Source organism: Suricata suricatta, chromosome 5, assembly GCF_006229205.1.
Source record: "Suricata suricatta isolate VVHF042 chromosome 5, meerkat_22Aug2017_6uvM2_HiC, whole genome shotgun sequence".
Lineage (NCBI taxonomy): Eukaryota > Metazoa > Chordata > Mammalia > Carnivora > Herpestidae > Suricata > Suricata suricatta.
In genome coordinates this window covers 137002597-137027444 of record NC_043704.1, presented here as the reverse complement: position 1 = coordinate 137027444, position 24848 = coordinate 137002597, and the positions used below count along the sequence as shown (strand labels likewise).

Sequence of the window (24848 nt, the reverse complement as noted above, 5' to 3'; positions counted from 1 at the left end):
AGGGGCAGAGAGAGAAGGAGACACAGAACTGGAAGCAGGCTCCAGGCTCTGAGCTAGCTGTCAGCACAGAGCCTGACGCAGGGCTCGAACCCACAAACGTGAGATCTGACCTGAGCCGAAGCCGGTTGCTTAACCGACTGAGCCACCCAGGCCCCCCCATTGAAGACATTCTTAAGTGAAGTTGGTTTTTTTCTCCCAAAGTGCAATATGCAAATACAACTACTAATATAGTTGGTGTTCCGCCTTGATTTGTATTAAGGTGCCAGCAGTTTTACCCACCATTGCTTTTGCATCATGAGTGCAAATGTCAGGCCAGTGGAAAAGAAAAATGCTTTAGGTCATTTATGAAAATAGTTGTGCCCACATGGATTCCCTGAAAGGAGACATCAAGGGATCTTTAGACCACGCTTAAAGAGCGGCTGGCGTATGTAAATATTCTCAGCTGAGCGACGTTCTATGCTATGACTTTCTTTTCTTTCTGTTTTTCTGAAGGCTTATATTTGCTTTGTTATTTTAGTTGTATTTATACTTTCTGCTAATTCTTCTACATGTACACATATTTCTCAGTTTTTTACAAAGACAGCTTTATCATGTATTCTTTGTTTTCCCCTTGGAGATCTCCTTCTAGCAGCTAGTGGTCCTCTTATCTAGGACTAGCTGTCACTGTGGGGCTTTTTTTTTTACCTTTCTTTCTTCCTGGGTTTGAGTTGCTGTTTCTCAGGTATCCTGTCATCTTTGGGTTGATGCCCTTTCGGTGAAGGCTGTCTTCCAGACATTTTATGGGTTGAAGTGGTTGTACAAAGGAATGAAGCCTCAAGTCATGACAGCCCTTTAAGGGGCCTCTTGGTTCATAGTAGCAATCCTGGGGCTTCTGAATAGTGATACTTACTGTTGCCTTGTGATTTCTGGTACCTCTGTGTTTTCTAGATCTGATGGCTTCCTCTCTGATTATGTGCTAATTTTGATGGAGGGCCTCTTCAAATAGTTTTCTGAGGAATTGGACATGGTACATTTTTTTTAAGTCTTCATATGTTTGAAAATGCCTTTTACTCTCAAAATTATCATTTGGATAGGTGTAGAATTCTAAATTGAGAATAATTTCCATTCAGAATTTTGCAAGCATTGCTCCGTTATCATCTTTCTTCTTTTATTATAAAATCCATTATACACATAGAAAAGTTCATAAAACATATGTATGGGTTAATGAGTAATTATAAAACAAATCTTTGTGTTGTCTCCATGCAGGTCAAAAAGCAGAATATTGAGGAAACTCCATGTTTCTCCAGTCACAACTCAGCCCTTCCGTTGACTTTTGGTTAATCACTCCCTTCTTTTCTTTATAGTTTTTCCATCTTTGTATGTATCACAAAATGATAGTTTATTTTTTTGCCATTACTGACTTTATGCAAGTGGAATCATACTGTATATAATTCTTCATTTTTTGGCTTCTTATGCTCAACGTTATATTTGCAAGACACATCCATACTGTTGTAGGTAGCTGTCGTTTAATTTCATAAGTTATGGTATTTTATTGTATGAGTATATCTAAATTTATCTCTTCTATTTTGATGAACATTTTGATTAATTCTAGTTGGGGCGATTAGAAATAATGTGGTTATAAACAGTCTAGTACATTTATCCCAGCTATTATGTGAACAGTTCCTGGCTTATATACGTAGGAGTGAAATTGCTGATTTGTAGGGGATTTGTATTTTCAGTTTTAGCAGATTCTCTTCTTGCTTCCAGTGTTGCTTTTGAGAAGCTGGGAGCCATTGTGATTCTTGATGCTTTGGATGTGGAAGCTTTTGTAGGCCCTTTTCTTTGTTCTCAGTGTTGTGAAATTTCACAGTGGTGTATCAAATTACCCAGTGGTACTGGGCACTCATTGGGCAATTGCAGTGTGGAAACGAATGTCCTTCAGTTCTGAATTATGTTCTGGAGGCTTTCCTCCTCTGTGTTCTTGTTCTCTTTTCTGGAACTGTCTTTTGGATGCTGGACCTTCCGGACTATTCCTGCAATTTTTAAGTTTCTTTTATGTCTTCCGTCTTTCAGTATTTTGTTTCACTTTTTGAGTTTTCCTCATCTTTATGTTGCAGACCTTCTGTTGAATTTGCACTTCTTAGAACTCTGTTCTTATTTCACGGACGCCCTATCTTATCCCTTTTAATAAATATTGGGTAGTGGTTTTGTTTTCTTTGCATAGTCTTTTTCCTTTAAGGGGCTTTTTTCTTTCTTTTTTTCTTATTTTATGTTTATTTTTGAGAGAGAGAGAGAGAGAGAGAGAGAGAGAGAAAGCACGGACAAGTTGGGGAGGGGCAGAGAGAGAGGGAGAGGGAGAGGGAGGGAGGAAGGGGGGGAAACAGAATCTGAAGCAGGCTCCTGGTTCCCAGCTGTTAGCACAGAGCCCAATGCAGGGCTTGAACCCACAAATCAAGATCATGGCCTGAGCCAAGGTCAGATGTCCAACTGCCTGAGCCACCCAGGCACCCCTAAGGTACTCTTTTCTGATTTTTGGTGTTTTTTTCCTGAAGTATCTGGTAATTTTTTTTTCACTGCCTCCCCCAGAAGTATCTGGTAATTTTTGATTATCTGCTCTTAATTAAGAATGGAAAAAAAAAAAAGGGTGCCTTGGTGGCTGAGTTGGTTAAGCGGCCAACTTCAGCTCAGGGCATGATCTCATGGTTCGTGGGTTCGAGCCCAGTGTCAGGCTCTGTGCAGAGCCTGGAGCCTGCTTCTGATTCTGTGTCTCCCTCTCTCTCTGACCCTCCCCACTCACACTCTGTGTGTGTGTGTTTCTTTCTCTTGAAAATAAATAAAAACATTTAAAAAATTAAAAGAATGGAGAACTAAAACAGTTAATTGAAAGTTCTAAGTGTGTGGATGGGGTTTATGACTCTGAGCTTCACTATAAGGTGATCTGGGTGCGGCATTTGTTGGGGGAACCCTAGATACTAGTATATTTAGGAACTTTCCTTTTTTTTACTGGCCAGATTCTTCTCCCTAAAGAATAAAGACCTGGCTGCCAATATTTTGGGAGTAGAGGGAGCATGTTACTCAGCTACCCCCTGTTTTCACTATGGAACTAATACCCTGCATGCTACAGTGCAAGCATATTGTGTTTTACCCGCTCCAGACATCCCCCCTTAGTCTTCTGCTGGTGCGGGGGAGGGGTAATTGCTCACAGCAGCGAGTGGGAGAGGAGAGTGAGTAGATGGAAGAGTGGTGGCTTCAGTTGATTTATAAAGTACAAAATATCAGAAGATTTAAATTGAAAGGTGGATGGTGGGGGAGGAGGACCAACCTGGCTTTTGGTGGATAAAATATCCACCATGACAAGTCTGGGCAAGTTTTGACTTTAAAATTTTTGTAATGAAAACTTTTAACTTCCTTAAGGTAGCTTAATATCACAGGATTATACATATACTCTAACCTATGAATAATTTTCCCTTATTAAACTATAAACATATTCCTTAATATAAAGGATAGTAGTGGGATGCCTGGGAGGCTCAGTTGGTTAAGCACCCAACTTTGGCTCAGGTCATCCTCTCACAGTTTGAGTTCAAGCCCTGCATCAGGCTCTGCACTGGTATTATGGAGCCTGCTTAGGATTCTGGATCTCTCTCTCTCTCTCTGTCCTTTCCCCACTTTAGCTCTCTCTCTCTCCCCCAAAATAAATGAATAAAATAAGAAAAAAATGATAGTGATAAAAGTAAAGTTTTGGTTTCTCCTGTTCCAATCTGTTTATCATTACTTGATTTTCCTTTCAATCTAATACTTTATGGATTTTTAATTTAATATTTGCAGACATTTCATGTAAGGTACCTTTAAAAAAATAATTCAACAGTATCTAGGTTGTTTAGGAAAACTATAGCAAGAGTTTTCGAAAACCTATACAAGCATACCTTATTTTATGATGGTATGCTTTGCTGATAACGGTGTTTTTTACAAATTTAAGGTTTGTGGTAAACCTGCCTCGACAAGTCCATCGGTTCCATTTTTCCCAACAGCATTTGCTCGCTTTGTGTCTCACATTTTTGTTTTTCATTATTATTATTTTTTGTTATGCTGATGTGCAATCAGTGGCCTTTGATGTTACTTTTAGAATTGTTTTGGTGCGTCATGAACTGTGTCCATATAAGACAGTGAACTTAATTGATAAATGTGTGTGTGCTGACTGTTCCACCAATAGGCTGTTCCCCCATCTCTCGCCCTCTCCTTAGACTTCCCTATTCCCTGAGACACAACAACATTGAAATCAGGCTATGTAATAACCCTACAGTGGGCTCCAAGTGCTCAAATGAAAGGAAGAGTTGCACATCTCTTGCTTTAAATTAGAAGCTAGAGATGATGCTGAGTGAGGAAGGCATGTTGGAAGCTGAGATAGGCTGAAAGCTAGACCTCTTGCACCAGTTAGCCAAACTGTGCATGCAAAGGAAAGTTCTTGAAGAAAATGAAAAGTGCGGCTCTAGGGGCACCTTGATGGCTCATTTGGTTAAGTGTCCAACTCTTGATCCTGGTTTGGGTCATAATCTCAAAGGTTTGTGGGACTGAGCTCTGTGTTGGGCTTCACACTGATGGGGTGGAGCTTGCTTGGGATTCTCTCTCTTCTCTCTCTCTCTCTCTCTCTCTCTCTCTCTCTGTACCTCCTGTGCACTCCCTCTCTCTCTCTTACTCTCAAAATAAATAAATATACTTAAAAAAAAAGTGGGGTGTCAGATGGCTCAGTCAGTTGAGTGTCCAACTTCAGCTCAGGTCATGATCTCACAGCTTGTGAGTTCGAGCCCCGCATCAGGCTCTGTGCTGACAGCCTGGAGCCTGCTTCAGATTCTGTGACTCGTCCTCTCTGCCTCTCCCCCGCTCATACTTGTGTCTGTCTGTCTGTCTGTCTGTCTGTCTGTCTGTCTCCCTCTCTCTCTCTCTCTCTCTGTCTCTCAAAAATAAACCTGAAAAAAAAAACTGCTTAAGTGAACAGACTGATTGCCTTATTGCTGATATGGGGAAAGTTTTAGTGGTTTGGATAGAAGATCAGAGTAGCCATGCAGCATTCCCTTAAGCCAAAGCCTAATCCAGAGCAAGGCCTTAACTCTTCAATTCTGTGAAGCTGCAGAAGAAAAGTTTGAAGCTAGCAGAGGTTGGTTCAGGAAGTTTAAGAAGCCATCTTCAAACATAAAGGTGCAAAGTGAAGCATCCATCAGGTGTGGTTGTAGAAGCTGTAGCAAATTATCCAGATCTCGCTAAGATAACTAATGAAGGTGGCTACACTAAACAACAGATTTTCAGTGTCAATGAAACAGCCCTGTGTTGGAAGAAGATACCATCTAGGACTTTCATAGCTAGAGAGAAGAGCTCAATACTTGGCTTCAGAGTTTCAAAGGACAAGTTGATTTTCTTGTTAGGGACTAATGTGGCTGGGGCTTTTATGTTGAAGCCAGTGCTCATTGACCATTCAGAAAATCCTAGGGCCCATAAGAATTATGCTAAATCTACTCTGCCTGTAATCTATAAATGGAAAAACAAAGCCTGGATGAGAGCGTATCTGTTTACAACTTGGTTTACTGAATATTTGAAGTCCACTGTTGAGACCTACTGCTCAGAAAATAAAGACTCCTTTTAAAATATTATTATTCGTTGACAGTGCAGGTAGTCACCCAAGAGATCTGAAGGAAATGTACATGATTAATGTTTTTATACCTGCTAACGCTACATCCATTCTGCAGCCCATGCATCAGGAGTCATTTTGACTTTCAAGTCTTACTGTTTAAGAAATTTGTTGTGTAAGGTTACAGCTGCCATAGATCATGATTCCTCTGATGGATCTGAGAAGAGTATGGATTGAAACTTTCTGGAAGGGATTTACCATTCTAAATGCCATTAAGAACATTTATGATTCATGGGAAGAGGTCAAAATATCAATATTAACAGGAGTTTGGAAGTTAATTCCAGTTCTCATGGATGCCTTTGAAGGGTTTAAGGGGGGAAGTAACTCTGGATGTGATAGAAAGAGCAAGAGAACTAGAATTAGAAGTGAAACCTGAAGATGTGACTAAACTGTTGCAATCTCAGGATAAAATCTCATGATAAAAGTTTGCTGATGAACTTTGCTGATGAGAATTTACTTCTTATGAATGAGCAAAGTGGTTTCTTGAGATAGAATCTATTTCTGTGAATATGCTGTGAAGATTGTTGAAATAACAACAAAGGACTTAGAGTATCACCTAAACTGAACTGATAAAAGCAGCTGCAAGGGGGGTGCCTGGCTGGCTCAGTTGGAAGAGAGTGTGACTCTTGATCTGAGGGTTGTGGGTTTAGCCTCCACATTGGGCATAGAGATTACAAAAACAAAAACAGGGACACCTGGGTGGCTCAGTCAGATAAACGTCCCACTTCAGCGTCCCATTTCGTCTTAGGTCATGATCTTAGGGCTCATAAGTTTGAGCCCAGCGTTGGGTTCTATGCTGACAGCTTGGAGCCTGCTTTGGATTCTGTCTGTCTGTCTCTCTCTCTCTCTTTCTCTTTCTCTCTCTCTCTGCCCTTCCCCACTCATGGTCTCTGTCTCTGTCCTTCAAAACTAAATGTTAAAAAATTAAAAAAAATAAAAGCTTTTAAAAAACAAGGTTTGAGGGGATGACTCCAATTTGTCTCTGTCTGTCTCTCTTTTTTTTTTTTAAGATTTTTTTCTGTACTCTCCATACTCAACATAGGGTTGAACTTACAACCCTGAGATCAAGAGTCGCATGCTCTGTCAACTGGGTCAGCCAGGTGCCCCAGACTGACTGCAATTTTTGAAAGAAGTTCTACTGTGGGTAAAAGGCTATCAAACAGCATTGCATGCTCCAGAAAAACTCTTTGTGGAAGGAAGAGTCATTTGATGTGCTGTACTTCATTCTTGCCTTATATTAGGGAATATTCACAGCCTCCCCAGCCTTGAGCAACCACCACCCTGATCAGTCAGCAGCCATCAACATTGAGGCAAGACCCTCCACCAGCAAAAAGATTACAACTCCCTGAGCTGTAATGGTGATGGTTAGCAGTTTTTAACAATAAAGTATTTTTTAATTAAAGTATAAAATTTTTAGGCATAAAGCTATGGCACACCTAATAGACCATTGTACAGTTCTCTGAAAGGGAGGTACATGCAAAATGATCTCCAAAGGCCAAAGGAGCCATAAGACTGAAGAAAATGGCCGAGTTCAACTTAACAAGAAATGGTTTATTAAAGGGACTAGCAGACGGAAACGTGTCTTGGCTCGCTACAAGTAGATCTCTGCAGCCCCTCCTCCACAGGATGTGCTTTCACAGCCCTAGGGCTGAGGAGTACAGGCTCAGAGACCACCTGGGGAGAAAGGTTTGAGGATTTCCAGAGCGGATCAAGGACGTTTTGCCCCAAGCGTGTATTTTAGGATAGGGTTAAACAAAAGAATGTGGGGGTGAGGGAGGACTGTGCTTAAGAAGCCTTCGGGTCACAGGGCAGTCATCACTGCAGATTTGTCCCAAACGGTGTTAGTTGGGCTCACACCCTGGCCCTCCAGTCTGGCTCTTATAACCTCCCACGCCCACCTTTTTTGCAGTATTCCCTGAGCCATCAGAGGAGCTCTTGGCAGTAGGTCTCTTTACCAAACTGTTCAAGTTGAAGACCTAAACCACAGCAGCAGAAGAGACCTATGAAAAAGGGAGCAAACCACATACACAGCATGAATCCCGTTGTAAACCGCCCAGTTTGTCCATGTCCATTGCAGAAAATGGTTTCCTTCGCCAGAACAAGAGAAGCAGCAGGCTAAGGATAAAAGGATAAATGCTTTGTAGGTACTTGTCTGGGGAGATCGTCTCCTTCTATTGAGAAGTTGCTAGTACCTTTGCGGTTTGTCAGGAGCACAGGGGTGGCCTGAGGTGCATGAGCAGGAGGGACCTATCAGACATTTGCCCAAGGGCCAGAGAGTCCCGTCTGTATGTGTAAAATTAAAGGTGGTGTAAACAACTATGTCAGGTACCCGACTAGAATGCCTTTCAGTCACAGTGCCTGTCTGGAATATGCTTACTATTTTGGCCCCAACTCCAGCAGGATCGAGGGGGACCACTTTAGCTGTCCGGGACATTTCTCACACTGACAAGAAATAGCCTATCCATTCTGGGGGAAGTTGCATTCTAACCCCTGTTCAGGTGTCCCCTCGCCCAGGAGGAAGGGCTGAGCAGCCTGGAATCACAGTTGTCTCTGGGCTGCTATGAACTCAGCAACCAGCGTCTCGGGCCTCCTTTTCTGGATGGCACTAGTCCTAGGCGTGCTGGTTTTGGTACTTAACTGTGCGTCTGGGGTGGTGCTACAGCTAGTCTCCGTCAGATTTAACAAGTGTATGGCTTCTGGCAAGGCTTGTCCATCCGTGTAACTGTGGTGTCTGTGGGAGAGCTCTGAGTTGATCTTTAAGAATGCCATTCTTGGAGTGCCTGGGTGGCTCAGTGGGTCGAGCATCTGACCATCTGACTTTTGACGTCGGCCAGGTGTTGATCTAAGGGTCGTGAGTTTAAGCCTTGCCTACTTTAAAAAAAAAAAAAAAAGGCCATTCTTCTTTTCAGTTAGCCTGGTGCCCTGTGGATTGTAGGGTAAATGAAACCACCAATATATATTTTCATGAGCACAGTCCTACATATCATGTCTAGGAAATGTGTTCCCCTATCACAATCTATCCTTCGAGGATATCTGTATATGACACTAAGACAGTGGCATTTTAAAAAATGTTTATTTTTTTACTTTTGAGAGAGAGAGTGCGAGTGAGGGAGGGGCAGAGAGAGAGAGGGATCCAAAGTGGGCTCTGTGCTGACAGCAGTGAGGCTAATGTAGGGGCTCCATCTCACAGTGAGATTGTGACTTGAGCCGAAGTCAGACACTCAACCGACCAAGCCACCCAGGCACCCCTGATGGTGGCATTTTGATTGGTTCTTTTACGGGGAAGGGCTTACATGAGCCCAGTGGCTGTATCCACACAAGTTAGGGTGTTCTTTTTCCCTTGATTCATGGATAGACAGTTAATATAACCAGTTTGGCCGCCTAAAACCAGGCGGATCCCATGTATGTGTCTTGTGTGTGGAACTTTGCTAGGTCTCAGGTGGGAGCAGATCAGACAGCTACTGATGGCTGCTAGGATGTCCGTATAGCAAAGGGGCATGTATTCCAACCCACCTTGGCACTGCGGTGCCCACTGTGTTTATAAACAGAGACGGCCAATTCTGAGCTTTGCGTGGAGGTCAGGCCCCTGATTTTTGCTGAGGTGTCTGCCTCAGTATTCCTAGTGGGTGAGACAGGCCTGTGTGCTGAGACACAGAAAACAGTATGGGAGGCAGCAGGGTCCTATATTCCACTTATGTTTCCATAATCTCCCCCCCCCCCCGTAATGGTTTCTATAAAATTTCCCAATCATCCTGAGCTCATTGGGCCCTTATAGACAGCCCAGTTATCCATGCAGAGGGTAACGGGTCAAGATTCATGCATACAAAGCGTCCAGGCAGCTCTCAATTGAGCCTATTGGCTGCTTTTATTATCTCCAGTCTCAAACCAGATAGTATGAGCCTGGGGGTGGATTGCTACCATAGTTCAGTGACCAGGATCCCTTCTAGGGGAGCCACCCATACACCAAGTGTCTCCAGAAATAGGTTATGTGCCTTCCTTTACTTGTGAGGGGGCATTAAAGGTTTCATGTTCTACTTGCTCCGAGGTACCATGTACTTGAGCTCCCAGGGGACTAGTGGGAGGAAATTCTGTTGTGGGGAAGCCTGCTCTTTTTTGATGTAGGGGCTTGTGTTACTGCAGTTTCGTTCTTGTGAATATACCATCTAGCCTCCCTTTATAGGCAACCCAGCTGGACCATTACTGGAAGAGTGGGAGTTAAGGGTTCCACTTGCTGAAGGGCCTCATAGACACCCCCCCACACACTGGTTGTTCAATAGGAAAATACTGTATCTTTATTCCTTTCCAGAGTTGTGACTAAAAGTTCAACATGGTTGACTTCCCATGCTGTCAAAATGCCCAGCTCATCCACTTGGCATAGCGGTCACATTTAGTGTCGTGGGAATACTAGCTAAAGGCGTTTTGGAGGCCTGTGCTTGGGCAGCTAAGAGCTTGGTCAGAGCCAGCTTGATGTGCTGCCTGATGCCAGCGGGCTTCCTTTTTCCCCGGTGGTAGAGAGGGTGCAGGCATTTTGCTAAATTGGGCTAGAGGCCCTCCAGTACCCCAGTGTGGGAACACTTGCAGTTGCTTCATGTCTTAGAGATGGGAAATTATTGAATCTTGTCAGTCACAGAGCCCAGTGTAAGGAGCCTTAGCCTGACCAAATAACCCCCTCAACTTTGCTGCTGGTCCAGGGCCCTGTACTTTTTCTGTGGACTGATGGAGCATCCTTGCCTGTTCACATGAGTGTACAGACTGTTCAGGTAAGACTGTAGCAGAAGTTTTCAGAGGTTAGAGTGAGCTCATTGATAGAGTGAAACCTTTTAACTGTCAGTCGTGGTATAAAGACAAATCATGAGCAGTCCTGCCATGACAGATAGTGGGGCTGTGCAAATATCCTTGTGGCAATACCTGGAATGCCCATCGTCGGCCATCCCTTGTGACTTGGGATGTAAAGGAATATGCGTAAAGTGTTGGCTAGGACGCCTGCCTGGTGCATTTGATTTAGTGTCTGACTCTTGATCTCAGCTCAGGTCATGATCTCGTAGTTTGTGAGTTGGAGCCCAGCATCAGGCTCTACACTGATATATGGAGGCTGCTTAGGATTCTGTCTTTTCTTTTCTCTGCCCCTCCCCCACCTGTGTGCTCACTCGCACACGCGCGCGCGCGCTCTCTCTCTTGCTTTAAAAAATAATTAGGGGTGCCTGGTAGCCCCATCAGTTAAGCATCCAACTTTGTCTCAGCTCATGATCTCACAGTTCATGGGTTCAAGCCCTGTGTCAGGCTCTGAGACTACTTAGGATTCTGTGTCTCCCTCTCTCTGCCCTGCCCCCACTTGTGCTTGTTTGCTTGCTCGCTCACTCTCTCCCTCAAATAAGCATTTAAAAATGAACATAAAAAGTTAAAAAAAAAAAGTCTGAATCCAAAAGCACATGATAAGAGCCTATACCATGTACTCTTCAGTGATCCGGGTGATCTTAGGGACAGCAGCATGTGCTTCAGGGACAACCTTACTTAGTTCTCTAATCTGTGGTCATTCTCCAGGTGCCACCTGGTTTACTATACAGCACCATAATAGGGATTTTGTGCTGGCCTGATTATTTGTCCTTTAATGGCAGATATAACCTCAGATCTTCCTAACAACCACTATTGCTTTACCTTGACAACCTGGGGTGGGAGTAACACGGGATCCCAACTTGCATTTCCCCTTAAGATCGTTTAATTACACTAATTTGAACGTGAAATTGTCCTACTGAGCTTTGTAGTGTTTTTGTCCCCCCCAGGAGAATATCTGTGCCTAATCTAGTCTGCAGTATTGCAGAAATGAAAACCTCATAAGGAGCAGATGTGCACTCTTGTGTACATCACCCTTATGCTTTTCCCTCCATAACTATCAGTGACAGCCCAGGTCTCTGAATGAGGATCTGGATTGCCATAAATTAGAGTGCATTCTGCTCTGATATCCACTGAGGCCATGGCTTTTTGCTTATTTTTTGGTGTCCAGTAAACTGTACTGTACATGAGTCCTCTGGTTGCCCCCTAGGCTCTCACATGGAAGCAACCTTGTCCCAACTCTGGTCTCTCAGGCAGGAGGTTCCTGGCCCTGGCAAGAAGTCACTTGTGGCCAGGCACCTGGGTGACTCAGTCATTTGACCTTCCAACTCTTGATTTTGGCTCAGGTCATGATCTCACAGTTTGTGAGTTTGGGCCTTGCATCAGGCTCTGTGCTGACAGTGTGGAGCCTGCTTGGGATTCTCTCTCTCTGCCCCTTTCCCACTAGTGCGTGTATGGGTGTGTTCTCTCTCTCTCTCTCTCTCTCTCTCAAAATAAATAAATAAACTTAAAGTCACCTATGGCTTAGTTTTTTTTGTTGTTTTTTTGTGTTTTGTTTTTTTTTTTTTTTTTTTTTTTTTTTTACTTTTCCCCAGGAGTGGCATGGAGCTCAGTGGCCTAAATTGCTCAGCAGGAGTAAATTCCTCCCATAAAGCCACTAGAACAGCATTTGGTTGGCAGTCTTTTCTTGGTTTATGCCCACTGCCCATAGGTAATGCCATGTTTGCCTTTGGGTTTCCCTAATGGTGCCTTTGTTTTAGATTAACCTTATTTCTGATTGCTTTAATTACATATATTATTTAGAATTTTTAACCCTCAGAAACCTTAATTTCTAGTAAAAACTAAGAAGCAATTGTGAACTGTTAAACTAGCATTCTTTAAATTTATGATTTTATGATTTCTGGAAGCTGTGCCTTTTCAGTTGTTTAATATAGCATTAACACATCCAGATATCTTTAGTTTCTCTGGAATAAGCCAGAAATAGATAAACCCGTGTTTAGTAATGTTTCATTGTTTTATTAACAAATGATCTAGATATTCAATGAATTTAACTTAATTCATCACTTAGCAAAACTTGAAGGTTGCAAGGAACTGAGAAGACTTGGGAAACTAAAAGGTTTACCTAAAACTTTTTTTTCTTAAACTTATTCATTCATTTATTTTGAGAGAGTGACCGAGTGGGGGAGGGTCAGAGAGAGTGAGAGACAGAATCCCAAGTAAGCTCCATTCATTCAGTGCAGAGTCTGACACAGGGCTCAAACCCATGAACTGTGAGATCATGAGAGCCAAGATCAAAAGTTGGATACTTAACCAACTGAGCCACCCAGGCACCTAAATTTTTTTTTATCTACTACCTAAAATTTTATCTCCTACCTTAAATTTTTTTATCTACTCAATCTCTGTGTTTTTACCAATTATGTCTAGATTACCTGTGAAAATTATATGAGACATTAGACAAAATCAACTTATATTCCAAGTCATTTTTGTTGACAAATTGCAATAGATAAACATGAACTTAACTAGTAAATTTGATTATTTAAATTGTGTTTGATGTTGAAAACTCTAAGGATATGCCTGTTGTAATTAAACCAACTAACTTAAAATTTTTTTTCTTCTAACAAATTTTAGCAATACCATCCAGAGGTAGAAAATGCCACATAACACATACATACAGACAGATTGAACACACATAGAGACTGTATAAGTTTCTCTTTTAAAATGACTGTGATGAGGGGCGCCTGGGTGGCTCAGTCGGTTAAATCTCTGGCTTCGGCTCAGGTCAGATCTCACGTTCGTGGGTTCGAGCCCCGCGTCAGGCTCTGTGCTGGCGGCTAGCTCAGAGCCTGGAGCCTGCTTCTGGTTCTGTGTCTCCTTCTCTCTCTGCCCCTCCCCCTCTCATGTTCTGTCTCTCTCTGTATCAAAAATAAATAAAACATTAAAAATATTTTAAAATGACTGTGATGAAATAGGTACAAAACTCATAGATGTTGGAGCTAAATTTGTTTTTTTGATAGAAAAAGGTAAGGTAAACTGTGTAGGTGGCTTAAGTTTTTTCCACTTACATTTGGAGGAGACACCTAAGATTAGTATGTTTATTTATTTGTTCATTCATTCAGCTCCATGCTGGGCGTGGAGGCCAGTTTGGGGCTTGAATTCATGACCCAGAGTTCAAGACGTAAACAAAGATTAAGAGTTAGACACTTAATCGACTGAGCCACCCAGATGCCACAAGATTTGTTATGTCCTTTTAACAGAGAGAAAACCAAATTCTAATTTTGCACCAGCTTTTGATATTAAAATAAATTCATTTTAGTCTTAGCTGGCTTGACCACACATAAATTTCCTTGTCAAATATTCCTTTTCCATAAACCTTCTACAACTTTCTACATTCTGATTTTGTCATTTTTATCTCTTTAGACTATCAGATGCTTTTTAGGACAAAATTACTTCTTTATTCCCCAATAAAAAAGCATCTCCATTTCTCATACTTTCTCCTACTGAAAACACATCCTACTTTGCTGGCATACCGAGATGTTTCCCATGAGTTCCATGGTTTAGCATCCTACTCTGGCGTCAAAGGATGGCTATAATCTGAGGTCCCTGTATTTTATGCCTCACAAGGCACACAAAGTGACACACTGAAGTCTTGATTTGTGTATCCTGGGTTTAGATATTATCTACCAAGTTAGTTGGGTTTAGATATTATCTGCCACAGAAAAAGGAATGTGGATAGTCTCCGACCTTCTCCAATTGTAATTCTTTTTCCAGCTGCCTTATTTCCTTTCTGCCTCTAGCTGGGCATTTTTGGCCCCCTGAAGGGCTCAGAGGGGTGCCCAGCCCATCACAGCCACTGCTTGGCAACCTTCCTTACCTTGATGGGTCATGTGACTTTGTAATAGAGCTCTAATCCATCTGGCATTTTGGGGGTGTCCCTGTGCTCCTGCATCAGTCCACAGGCATCAAGCAAACCAGTTATGCCTTCCCGTGTCCATGCGGTCAGCCACCCCAGGGTTTCTCCCCAACAAAAGCTTCATGCCCTTGCCCATTTTTCAGTCTCTGGGCTCCTCCTGGCTGGCTTGCCAGTCATTCTGTGAAAGGGAGGTATATGCAAAATGATCTCCAAAGGCTAGAGGAGCCGTAAGACTGAAGGAAAAGGCCAACAAGTCCAGCTTGACAAAAAATGGTTTATTAAAGGGACTTCTGAAGAGAAGTCCCTCTTGGGTGGCTCCAAGTCAAATAGATCTCTGCAACTCCACCTTCCGTAAGACCTGCTTTTACAGTCCTAAAGCTTGGGAGACCACCTAGGAAGAAATGTTTGGGAATCATAGTCCTACCTGCCGAGGAGATTCAAGTGCTTATGCCCCAAGGCTGTACTTAAGTGTGAGGTGTGTGGCTAAGCAAAAAGAAAGAATGGGGCAGGGGAGACTGCTCTGGAAGGCATCAGGTCACAGAGCTGTTGTGGTAGATTTGTCCAAGATGGCATTAGTCTGGTTCACAGAATAATGTAACATAACTTTTATATGCCCTGGGGAACCTAAAAAATTAATGAGACTGACTTTATTGTGATACTTTTTTTTTCTTCAAATTTTTATTTTAAGTTTACTTATTTTGAGAGAGAGAGTGTGAGTTGGGGAGGGGCAGAGAGAGAGAGGGAGACCGAGAATCCCAAGCAGGCTCTATGGTGTCATCACAGAGCCCAAACCACGAGTTCATGACCCGAGCCGAACCAAGACGAACTTAACCAACTGGGCCACCCAGGCACCCCTGTGATACTAACTTTATTGTATGGGTCTGGAATGGAACCAGCAGTATCTCCAGGATATGTCTGTAATGGATGTTTTAATGGTATAGGATGTTATCCACATGATTTTATTTAGGGATATAGCTCATATTTAAATATGAAGATAGACCTTGGGACCCTACCATACCTATCTTACAAGCCTTTCCATTTCATTAACATACAAATCATTAATCTCCCCTTACTTCCCTTATCAACAAATCATTCTTGACTATTTGCTGTGTACGCAGAATGGCTGTTTCTCTCAAGGAAGTTTTAGGCCCCTGGAAGAGACACAACTTGCATAAATAAAGGAAAATGCATTCTAAAAGGATCACTCAGGCCAGGGGTGCTGGCTCATTCAGGAGAGCATTGGACTCTTGATCTCAGGGTTGTGAGTTCAAGGTCCATGTTGGGTGTGGAGCCTACTTAAAAATAAATGATTGGGGCACCTGGGTGGCTCAGTAGGTTAAGCATGACTTTAGCTCAGGTCACGAACTCTTGGTTCATGAATTCCAGCCTGCATTGGGCTTGCTGCTGTGAGTGTCCACTTCAAATCCTTGGCAACCTCCCTTTCTCTGTCCCTCCCCTGCTTATGTGCACACCCTCTTCCTCCCTCCCTCTCAAAAAATGAAACATTAAAAAAAAAATGAATGGATCACTCAGTCCAGAAGAGAACAGAAACTAGGATATCAGTTATGAAATGAGCTCATTCATTCATTCAGCAAACATTTACTAAGGGCTTTCTATGTATGTAAGTCAATTTTGTTCTGCCTCAGAGCTATAAAGACACATTAGCCCCAGTCTTGGCTTTCAAGGAGTTTACACTCCAGCTTTTGAGGGGACAGATAAGGAAAGATTTAAGTATAAAATGGTATTACTGGCACAAGGCACAACAGAGCAGAAAGTTGGGAAGGGGAGAATCAGGAGAGGACCAACAGAGTTGACAGTTCACTGAAGTTTAGGAAGGATAAAAGGTCTTTTACCAGGTGTTTACTTAGCTGGGTCATTCAGGTAAAGATAAGCCAATGGGAATGAAGGAGGCAGTGGATTAAGCAGGGGTATAGGCAGTAGAATGGTTGATAGTCTTACAACTTTCACCCAGACTGATCAGGTAGATGGGGATCAAGGGAAGAAGGCGAGGAGGAGGAGGAACAGGGGTGGGGAGGAAAGATAAATTTTGTTAGTTTGAAGAACTTGCATAATCATCACATATAAATGCCCACTAGGTATTTGGGAACTAAAGCCTGGTGCTCACGCCCAGATAGGACATGTCAATTTTTGAGTCCTGTAAACAGACCCTGGAAATACTGGAAGTTGTACAGAAAAAAGGCCCAAGGTCCAGTCCTTGGCTCTGATGGAAAAGAAAATGGAGCTACTTGGTTGTTGAAGCTACTTTTAAAATCAGCATTTAAATTCTCCAGTGTAGGTATTAAGTTCTTTGGTAACAGTTACTTTTTAAAAATACATAATTGTGGGGGTGCCTGGGTGGCTCAGTTGGTTAAGCATCTGACTTTGGCTCAGGTCATGATCTCGCAGTTTGTGGGTTCGAACCCTGTGTCAGGCTCTGTGCTGAGAGCTGGGAGCCTGGAGCCTGCTTCGGATTCCGTGTCTCCTCTTTCTCTGCCCTTCTCCTGCTCATTCTCTGTGTCTCTCCCTCAGAAATAAACGTTAAAAAACAGTTAAAGAAAAAGAAAAGTACGTAATTGTGGGGCGCTTGGATGGCTTAGTCTGTTGAGCATCTAACTCTTGATTTCTACTCAGGTCAGGATCCCAGGGTTGTGGGATTGAGCTTTGCTTCAGGCTCCGTACTGAGCATGGAGCCCGCTTAGGATTCTGCCTCTCTCTGCCCCCTCCCCAAATATTCTCTTTCTCTAAAGTAAATAAAAATTAAAAATATAGAATAGTTAATCCCATTGCCATATTTTTATTTCTACTTTTATTTCTATACAGAAGAAATGTTTTTAATGTCACTTTGTTCACTCACTATAACAACTACCTTTCACTTTTAAAGAAGTTAGTAAATGGAAATATGATGCTTACGTATAGTAAATAGGGAAACTTCTTGAAAGCCAACTAGTAAAAGGACAAGGAAGTACCCAACAATTGGTACTGAGTTATCCAAAAAGAATAATTTTTTCTTTATTGAGGTATAATTGACTTAATATTTTATTAATTTCAGGTGTAAAATGTAATGGTTCAGTATACGAGTAATTTCTTTTTAATCCCAGGAATGGAAGACTGTGAAACAATGGAGGATGTATATATGGCTTCGGTGGAAACGGATCGGGGAGTAAAGGAACAGTTACATCTTTATGATACCAGAGGCTTACAGGAAGGTGTGGAGCTACCAAAGCATTACTTTTCATTTGCTGATGGCTTTGTTCTTGTGTACAGTGTGAATAACCTTGAATCCTTTCAAAGAGTGGAACTTCTGAAGAAAGAAATTGATAAGTTTAAAGACAAAAAAGAGGTAAGTAGTTTTTGTTAAAAATACTAACTGTGAATGATAATACTATTTAAATTGTAGCATGGACATTTGGCCAGTTAAAATATTTTAATAGCATAAAATTGTATTCATAGTATCTGTAATCTTTATAATATTTTTTCTTAGCCCAGGAAATATGGAACTGAATGAGTTCATTCATTACCTGCATTTGACTTTGTGCTTGTGCATGTTACCATGTGCTAGCTGAATTTTAATGACATTGTATCTCAAATCCTACATAGTTCACTTCATATTGGCTAAATAGGATTCTTGTTTTCTGCCTTACCAAAAAAAAAAAAAAAAAAAAAAAAAAAAAAAGATTGGATTCTACTCATTTACCTTTTAGAATAAGATCCTTACCAAGGTCTGGCCTGTATTTATCCTTTACATCTTTATCATTTTGTTCCTATCACTGCGCTCCAGGGGCACTGGTCTGCTTTTTGTTTTTTTCAACAGAACGATTTTGTTTCTCGGTTCAGTCCTTGTCGGTTGCTGGTTCCCCTCCCTGGAGCTCTTATCTGCAGATCTTTCTCCAGATCTTCACTCTGCTGACTCCTTATTCTCTAGGGAACCATGTCATGTTAGCAGCACTGGCTAGATGTTCTTAGCCTAGATTTCTATATTTTATTATGTTAAACTTCTTTTTATTTTGAGGTAATTATAGATTCACGTGCAATTTTAAGAAACAATAGATCGAGGGCATCTGGGTGGCTTAAGTCAGTTGAGCATCCGACCTTAGCTCAGGACGTGATCTTGCTGTCTGTGATTCAAGCCCCGAGTCAGGCTCTGTGCTGACAGTTCAGAGCCTCCTTCAGATTCTGTGTCTCCCTCGTTCTCTCCACCTCTCTTCCACTTGTGCGCGCTCTCGCGCTCTCTCTCAAAAGTAAATAAACAGTAAAAAAATTAAAAACAAAAACAAAACATAACAAAAATAATAGATCCCTTACCCAGTTCCCCCTAATGCTAACATTGTACAAAACTAGTATAATGTTACCACCAAGATGTTTACCTGTATACAGTCAAGATGAAGACATTTGCATCACTGCAAGATCCCTCCTGTTATCCTTTTTTGCCACACCCACTTACCTCCCATCCCCACCCCCTCTTAATCCCTAACTAATCTCTTTTCCATTTCTATAATCTTGTCATTTCAAGAGTGTTAACATAGATGGAATCAGAAGTGTGTAAGTCTCTCGTATAAGCAGTTTTCACTGGGCATAGTTCTCTTGGAGGGTCATCCAAGTTACTGCATGTATCAGAAAGTAGTTAATTTCTTCTCGGTGCCGAGTGATATTCCATGGTGTTTGTGTACCGAAGTTTGTTTAACCATTCACTTGTGGAAGGACGGCGGGGTTGCTGATATTTTATTTTGAATACTTATTTGCTTTATGAATAGATTATAATCACTAGGTTCAGTTTTTAGGAGACTTAAAGGCAAGTAATGAATGCTCTCCTCACACCTCTTTTCCATTTTTCCATTCTAAACAGATAAATGCTGTTATATTTTTTCTGGGGTATCCTTCATATTCTCCTCCCTGCCCCCCAGAAGTTGCAAGAGTGGTGCAATGAACGCTCCTATTTGATACTTGAATCTTGGTTCTGCTTCTCAACTTACTGCCTCAGTTTCCTTCACCATAAAATAGGGATAGTAGTACCTTTCTCATATGATTGTTAGGGAGATTTAAGAAGCACATACAGGGGCACCTGGGTGATGCAGTTGGTTAAACATCTGACTCTTGGTTTTGGCTCAGGTCACGTTCACAGGGTTTCATGAGTTTGAGCCCCCTGCCGCTTGGGCTCTGGGCTGACAGTGCCAGCCTGCCTGGGATTCTCTGTCCCCCTCTCTCTCTGCCCCTCCTCCACTGGCACTGCCTCTGTCTCAAAATAAATAAACTTAAAAAACAAACAAACAAAATGCCTCTTGAACTACTGTGTCTGTGCCTGGCACTGTTTTAGGTAAGGCGCAGGGAATACAGGAGGCAACAAAACAAGAGTTCCTGTTCCCGTAAAACTTCTGATTTGGGAGTGGGAGACGGAAAGACATGAGCGAATATGTATTATGAAGAGCAATGCTATGTAGAAAAGTAAAGTAGAGCAGGGTGCAGGGGTACTTTTTCCCCGGAAGGTGATCTGGGAAGGCCATCCTGATAAGGTGACTTTTAGCGGAGATTTGAAGGAAATGAGAGCGGGAGCCACGCCCATCTGGAGGAGGAGCGCTCGGGGTGGAGGGACGAGCTGGTGCGGGGTCTGGGGAAGTGTGCTTGTTGCGTTCGGGAACAGCGTGAGGCCAGAGTGGGCTGGGGGGAGTGTGGCAGGGATGAGGGCGACACTTTGATCACAAGCTGTCGGTTTTGAGCTAAGGAAAGACCTGTCTTGCTTAGGTTGCATTTATTTATTTCCATGTTGGATTTAAAAAATTGAATAGGTCACGTTTGCTGATGGTTCTGAAATAAAAATGATCTATGAAAAGGGCCATTGTGAGCTCTAGCTTCTCACTGCTGTTCTCAACCACCAAGTTCCTTTGTCTCAAGCATGCTATTCATTCATTCATTCATTCATTCATTCATTCATTCATTCATTCATTCATTCATTCATTCATTGTGAGCTCTGTGCCCAGTGCATCTTAAACTCATGACTCTGACATCAAGAGTCGCAAGCTCCACTGACTGAGCCAGCCAGGTACCCCTCAAGCATGCTTTTCAATATTTTACCACTTGTTTCAGGGCTTCCTTCTAATTTTTTAATGTCTTATTTATTTTTGAGAGAGAGAGACAGACAGACAGACAGAATGTGATGGGGGAGGGGCAGAGAGCAGGCTCCAGGCTCTGAGCTATCAGCACAGAGCACGATGCCGGGCTTCAACTCGCAGACCACGAGATCAGACTTGAGCTGAAGTCGGATGCTTAAGCAACTGAGCGTATGTGTGTGTGTGTGTGTGTGTGTGTGTATATATATATATATATATATATATATATATATATATAATCCCCACCTTTTTTTAATGTTTATTTTTGAGGGAGAAATAGAGCATGAGCTGGAGAGGGGCAGAAAGAGGGGGAGACAGTATCCGAAGCAGGCTCCAGGCTCTGAGCTGTCAGCAGAGCCCGACAGGGGCTCGAACCCACTAACCACGAGATCATGGCCTGAGCCCAAGTTGGATGTTTAACTGACTGAGCCCCCCAGGCCACCCCCGCCCCCACCTTCTTACACCAAAGATAGCCTACTGTTCTGCGCCTTACATTTTTCATGTATCTTGGAGTCCTTTCCGTATCAGTACTCAGGATTCTTTCTTTTAAACTGATGGATATTCATTGATAGATGATAATTACTTAACCAGTTCCAAATTGGTGGGCACTTGGGGCTATTTACAGTCATTTGCTATTATGAACTGTGGTACAGTGAATAACTCTCACATTTATTAGTTTGTACGTTTTAGGGTATAGTTGTAAGATCAGGTGAAATGGAGATCTTGAATCAAAAGATATGTTGCTAAATTACCTTCCAATAACAATGGTATAAAAGTGTGGGTTTTCCAGTCTTGACAACAGTGTGTGCTTGTGGATCCTGTGAATCTTCTGGGTGAGAGGCATTTGGGTGGCTCAGTCGGTTAAGCGTCTGACCCTTGATTTAGGCTCAAGTCATGATCTTACAGTTCATGAGTTTGAGCCCCCTGTCGGGCTCTTGCCACTGACCTTGCAGAGCCTGCTTGGGATATTCCCTTTCTCTCCCTCAAAGTAAATAAACTTAAAACAAAATCTGGGTGAAAATGGTACTTCATTTCATTTGCTTAATATGAATAAGGAAGGCTAAGCACCTTTTGACTTGTTTTAAAATGTTCACTGTGGCTCCTGTGTTGACAGCAGATGACATTGGGGACAAGGTGAGCAGCAAGTTTTGTGAAATGTAACTGCTCTGGAGCACTTAACACAGTTACCAGTTGGAGAGTTGAGGAGAAACCAGCAAAGGCGTCTAAGAAGTGGCCAAAGAGAGAGAAAAACCAAGCGATAGGATGTCTCAGAAGGCAGGGAAAGCCAGCACTTTAAAAAGTAGGGAGGGTGCCTGTCCAGCTCTTGATCTCAGCTTAGGTCATGCTCTGTGGTTGGGAGTTCAGGCCCCACTTCAGGCTCTGCACTGACAGCACAGAGCCTGCTTGGGATGCTGTCTCTTATTCTCTGCCCCTCCCCCGCTCACACTCTCCATCTCTCACGTAGTAAACCAAATAAAATAAAAAGTAGGGAGTGATCAAACTATGGCATGGTGCAGATAGGTCAGAAAAGCTGAAGACAAAGAAGTGGCCAACCTTTAGTTAACTTGGGACGTCTTAAAGAAAAGTTACAGCAAAACAGACTGCATATAAGGACGGGACACAGCCAAGATAGCTCTTGGAGAGTTTTTAGTCAAAGGGTAAATGTATTAGCCTATAAAGGGGAACAGGGGAGCTAGAGAAGGGTGTGTAAAAGAGGGCTTTTCCCCTCCCCAGATGAGAGCTAGTGTTCGTACGCTAATGGAATGACTCAATAGAGAAAATTGCTGATACGGGAGAGGGGGGTAATTGCTGTGGTGACATCTTTGTCCCCGGTACAGAGGACGGATTCTAGAAGATGGTAGGTTGTTAGATGTGTTGGTGGATGCATGTGAAAGTTCTTTTAATTGCTTTTGTTTTCTTACTGAAATAGTATGGACATCAGCTGAGAGTAAGGTGTGGGAAGGTAGATATGATGGAGGTTAGAGGAGAGCCAAATAGGAACTGTAGTCTAGTTAGAGAGTATATGGATGGAATATTAATGTTTGCTAGAGAACACCAGCTCACCTAAAGTCAGTGATTGTGAATTGGGACCAGTCAGCAGAGCTGCTTTTTCCCTCCATGTTCAGTAAGTGGTGTAGGCACAGTCCAACTAAAACATATTTAGGGGCACCTGGGAGGCTTGGTTGGTTGAATGTCCGACTTCGACTCAGGTCATTATCTCATGGCTTGTGAGTTCAAGCCCCGCATTGGGCTCTGTGCTGACAGCTCAGAGCCTGGAGCCTGCTTGGGATTTTGTGTCTCCCTTTCTCTCTACCCCTCCCCCACTCTCACTCTGTTTCTCTTAAAAATAAAACATTTTTATAAAAGACTTTAAAAGTTACATTTAGGATAGGGGGTGGTGACCAAGAGAATACAATGGATGATGATGGCAAGGTAGTAAATTAAAAGAATCTAAGCTGACCAAGAACTGAGGAGAGGGGTTGAAGAACAAGGATAAAGGTAGGAGAGCCAGAGGACTGTTGGTCCTTCTGGTGTTCAGGATCGTTGCAGTCAGCGTGTGAGGCACGAACTAGAAATGTAGAGTGGGACTGGAACTGAGACCATGGAAGGGAGTGCTTATAATGGCAAGAGCTGTGTTCAGAGGAGTGAATGGCCAAAGTGAGGAGGATGGTTATAGACTATTTGGAGAAGTCTAGGAATGGAGAGGAAAGGTCACTGGAAGGGTCACCCATGTGGCTAGTGAGTCACTAGGAATTATGATAGAGCGGGGGTGACCAGGAGGCAGGGCTGTAATGAGCAGCAACAAGGTGGGGAGGGAAACAGGCAGTCGATAGTACAGTTTCAGGGTCCTCGGGGAAGGACATTATTGGAGACAGCACTGCAGGACAGAGAGGACACCCTTCACATCCCGTGTCTCCTGTGGTAGTGAGAGTACGGTTTCCACTAGGCAAGGTGACAGAACACTCAAAGTAGGGAATGGCAATGTCGGAAGGGGATTTTGTTGAAGTCCAGGGGCAACATGGGACGGATTCTGCACCTGGACAGGAGATGGAGATCAGACTAGACGTATGTGATCATCAAAGTCTGGGTGATGAAGCATGGCAGGAGGGCCCGGAGGGACAGGTCTTGTCGAGAAATGAAGGAGTAGGAGACTTGCCAGAGCCCCAGAGCCCTAGGGCCCGCTGCTCCGCCTGGCCAGGAAGGCGGCGTCTAACTGGAGCACGTGGAGCTCAGCTTTGAGGCAGACACACAGCAGTGGCTTAAGAGTTAAAGGCTGCTCCTTAGGTGGCTGCTCTGACAGTTTTTACTACCCATCTTCTGCTGTCCATTATCTTATCTTCTTTACAGTCAAGGGGCTGAAAATTGGAGCTTCTCTCCCTTCCCCTCCCCCTTGCACTTTAACTGCCTCTGGACTGCTGTGGACTAGTGGCCTGAAACTGCATGGTGTGCAGTAAGCATTTAAAGCTTAAGTGAATGATTGATTGCCTTACATTTAGTGTAAAATGTGCCCATTGGTCCATATATTCAACAGAGTATTTAGTGCTTGCATCAGGCACTTGTCTATGATCAGGAATAATGTGAACAGAGTAACAATTCCTGTTCTCATGGAATTTAGGTTTGAGGAGTGAACTCTCACAGCTCCAAGAGTCGTATTTTTTTTTTAATATGCTGATTTCCTAAACCGGTATAACTACACTGAAATGCAGACACATTTCAAACTATAACCTGTATTTTTAAAATTTATTTTTAATGTTTATTTTTGAGAGAGGGAGGGAGACAGGGAAACAGAGGATCCGAAGTGGGCTCTACATGGCCAGCAGAGGGTCCAGTGAGGGGCTCGAACTCCCCAAATGTGAGATCATGACCTGAGCTGAAGTCAGACACTCCACAGACGGCTCCACCAGGGTGCCCCTGTATTTTGACAGTAGCATCCCCAAGTCTAGCTTCCATTTGTACCTGACTTGAGTAACTCCACCCACTTTTCATGTAAACGGTTTCCTTGCTGGCAGGCTGTGGAGCATCTGCATTTATAACAAAAATCCATTAAGGAAGAGTGAGCTTTAATACCCTACTAACTTGATGATTCAAGTCACATCTGAGGATCAGTTTTAAAGAAGCATTCTGTTCAGCGGGAGTTTTCTTGATTTCTCTTTTTTGCCTAGGAACGCAGGTTGACAAAGTGTAATCTTTTTTAATTTTCCTTTCAGGTAGCAATTGTTGTACTCGGAAACAAAATCGACCTTTCTGAGCAGAGACAAGTAGATGCTGAGGTGGCACAACAGTGGGCAAGAAGTGAGAAGGTGCGCCTGTGGGAGGTAACGGTGACGGACCGCCGCACTCTGATCGA

The 24848-nt window shown here is 42.9% G+C and overlaps 1 protein-coding gene across 1 annotated transcript in view; it reads left to right on the top strand.

Annotated features, from left to right (window-relative positions):
• The window catches only part of NKIRAS1 (NFKB inhibitor interacting Ras like 1), a gene marked incomplete at its 3' end in the record, with an annotated part of 34854 nt that extends 10008 nt beyond the window's left edge, over window positions 1–24846 (top strand). The window contains exons 3-4 of the mRNA XM_029938773.1: window positions 17498–17739; window positions 24709–24846. Of these exons, the coding sequence (XP_029794633.1) occupies window positions 17498–17739; window positions 24709–24846 (380 nt within the window). The remainder of the gene's footprint in view (window positions 1–17497; window positions 17740–24708) is intronic.
• Window positions 24847–24848: the final 2 nt, after the last annotated feature.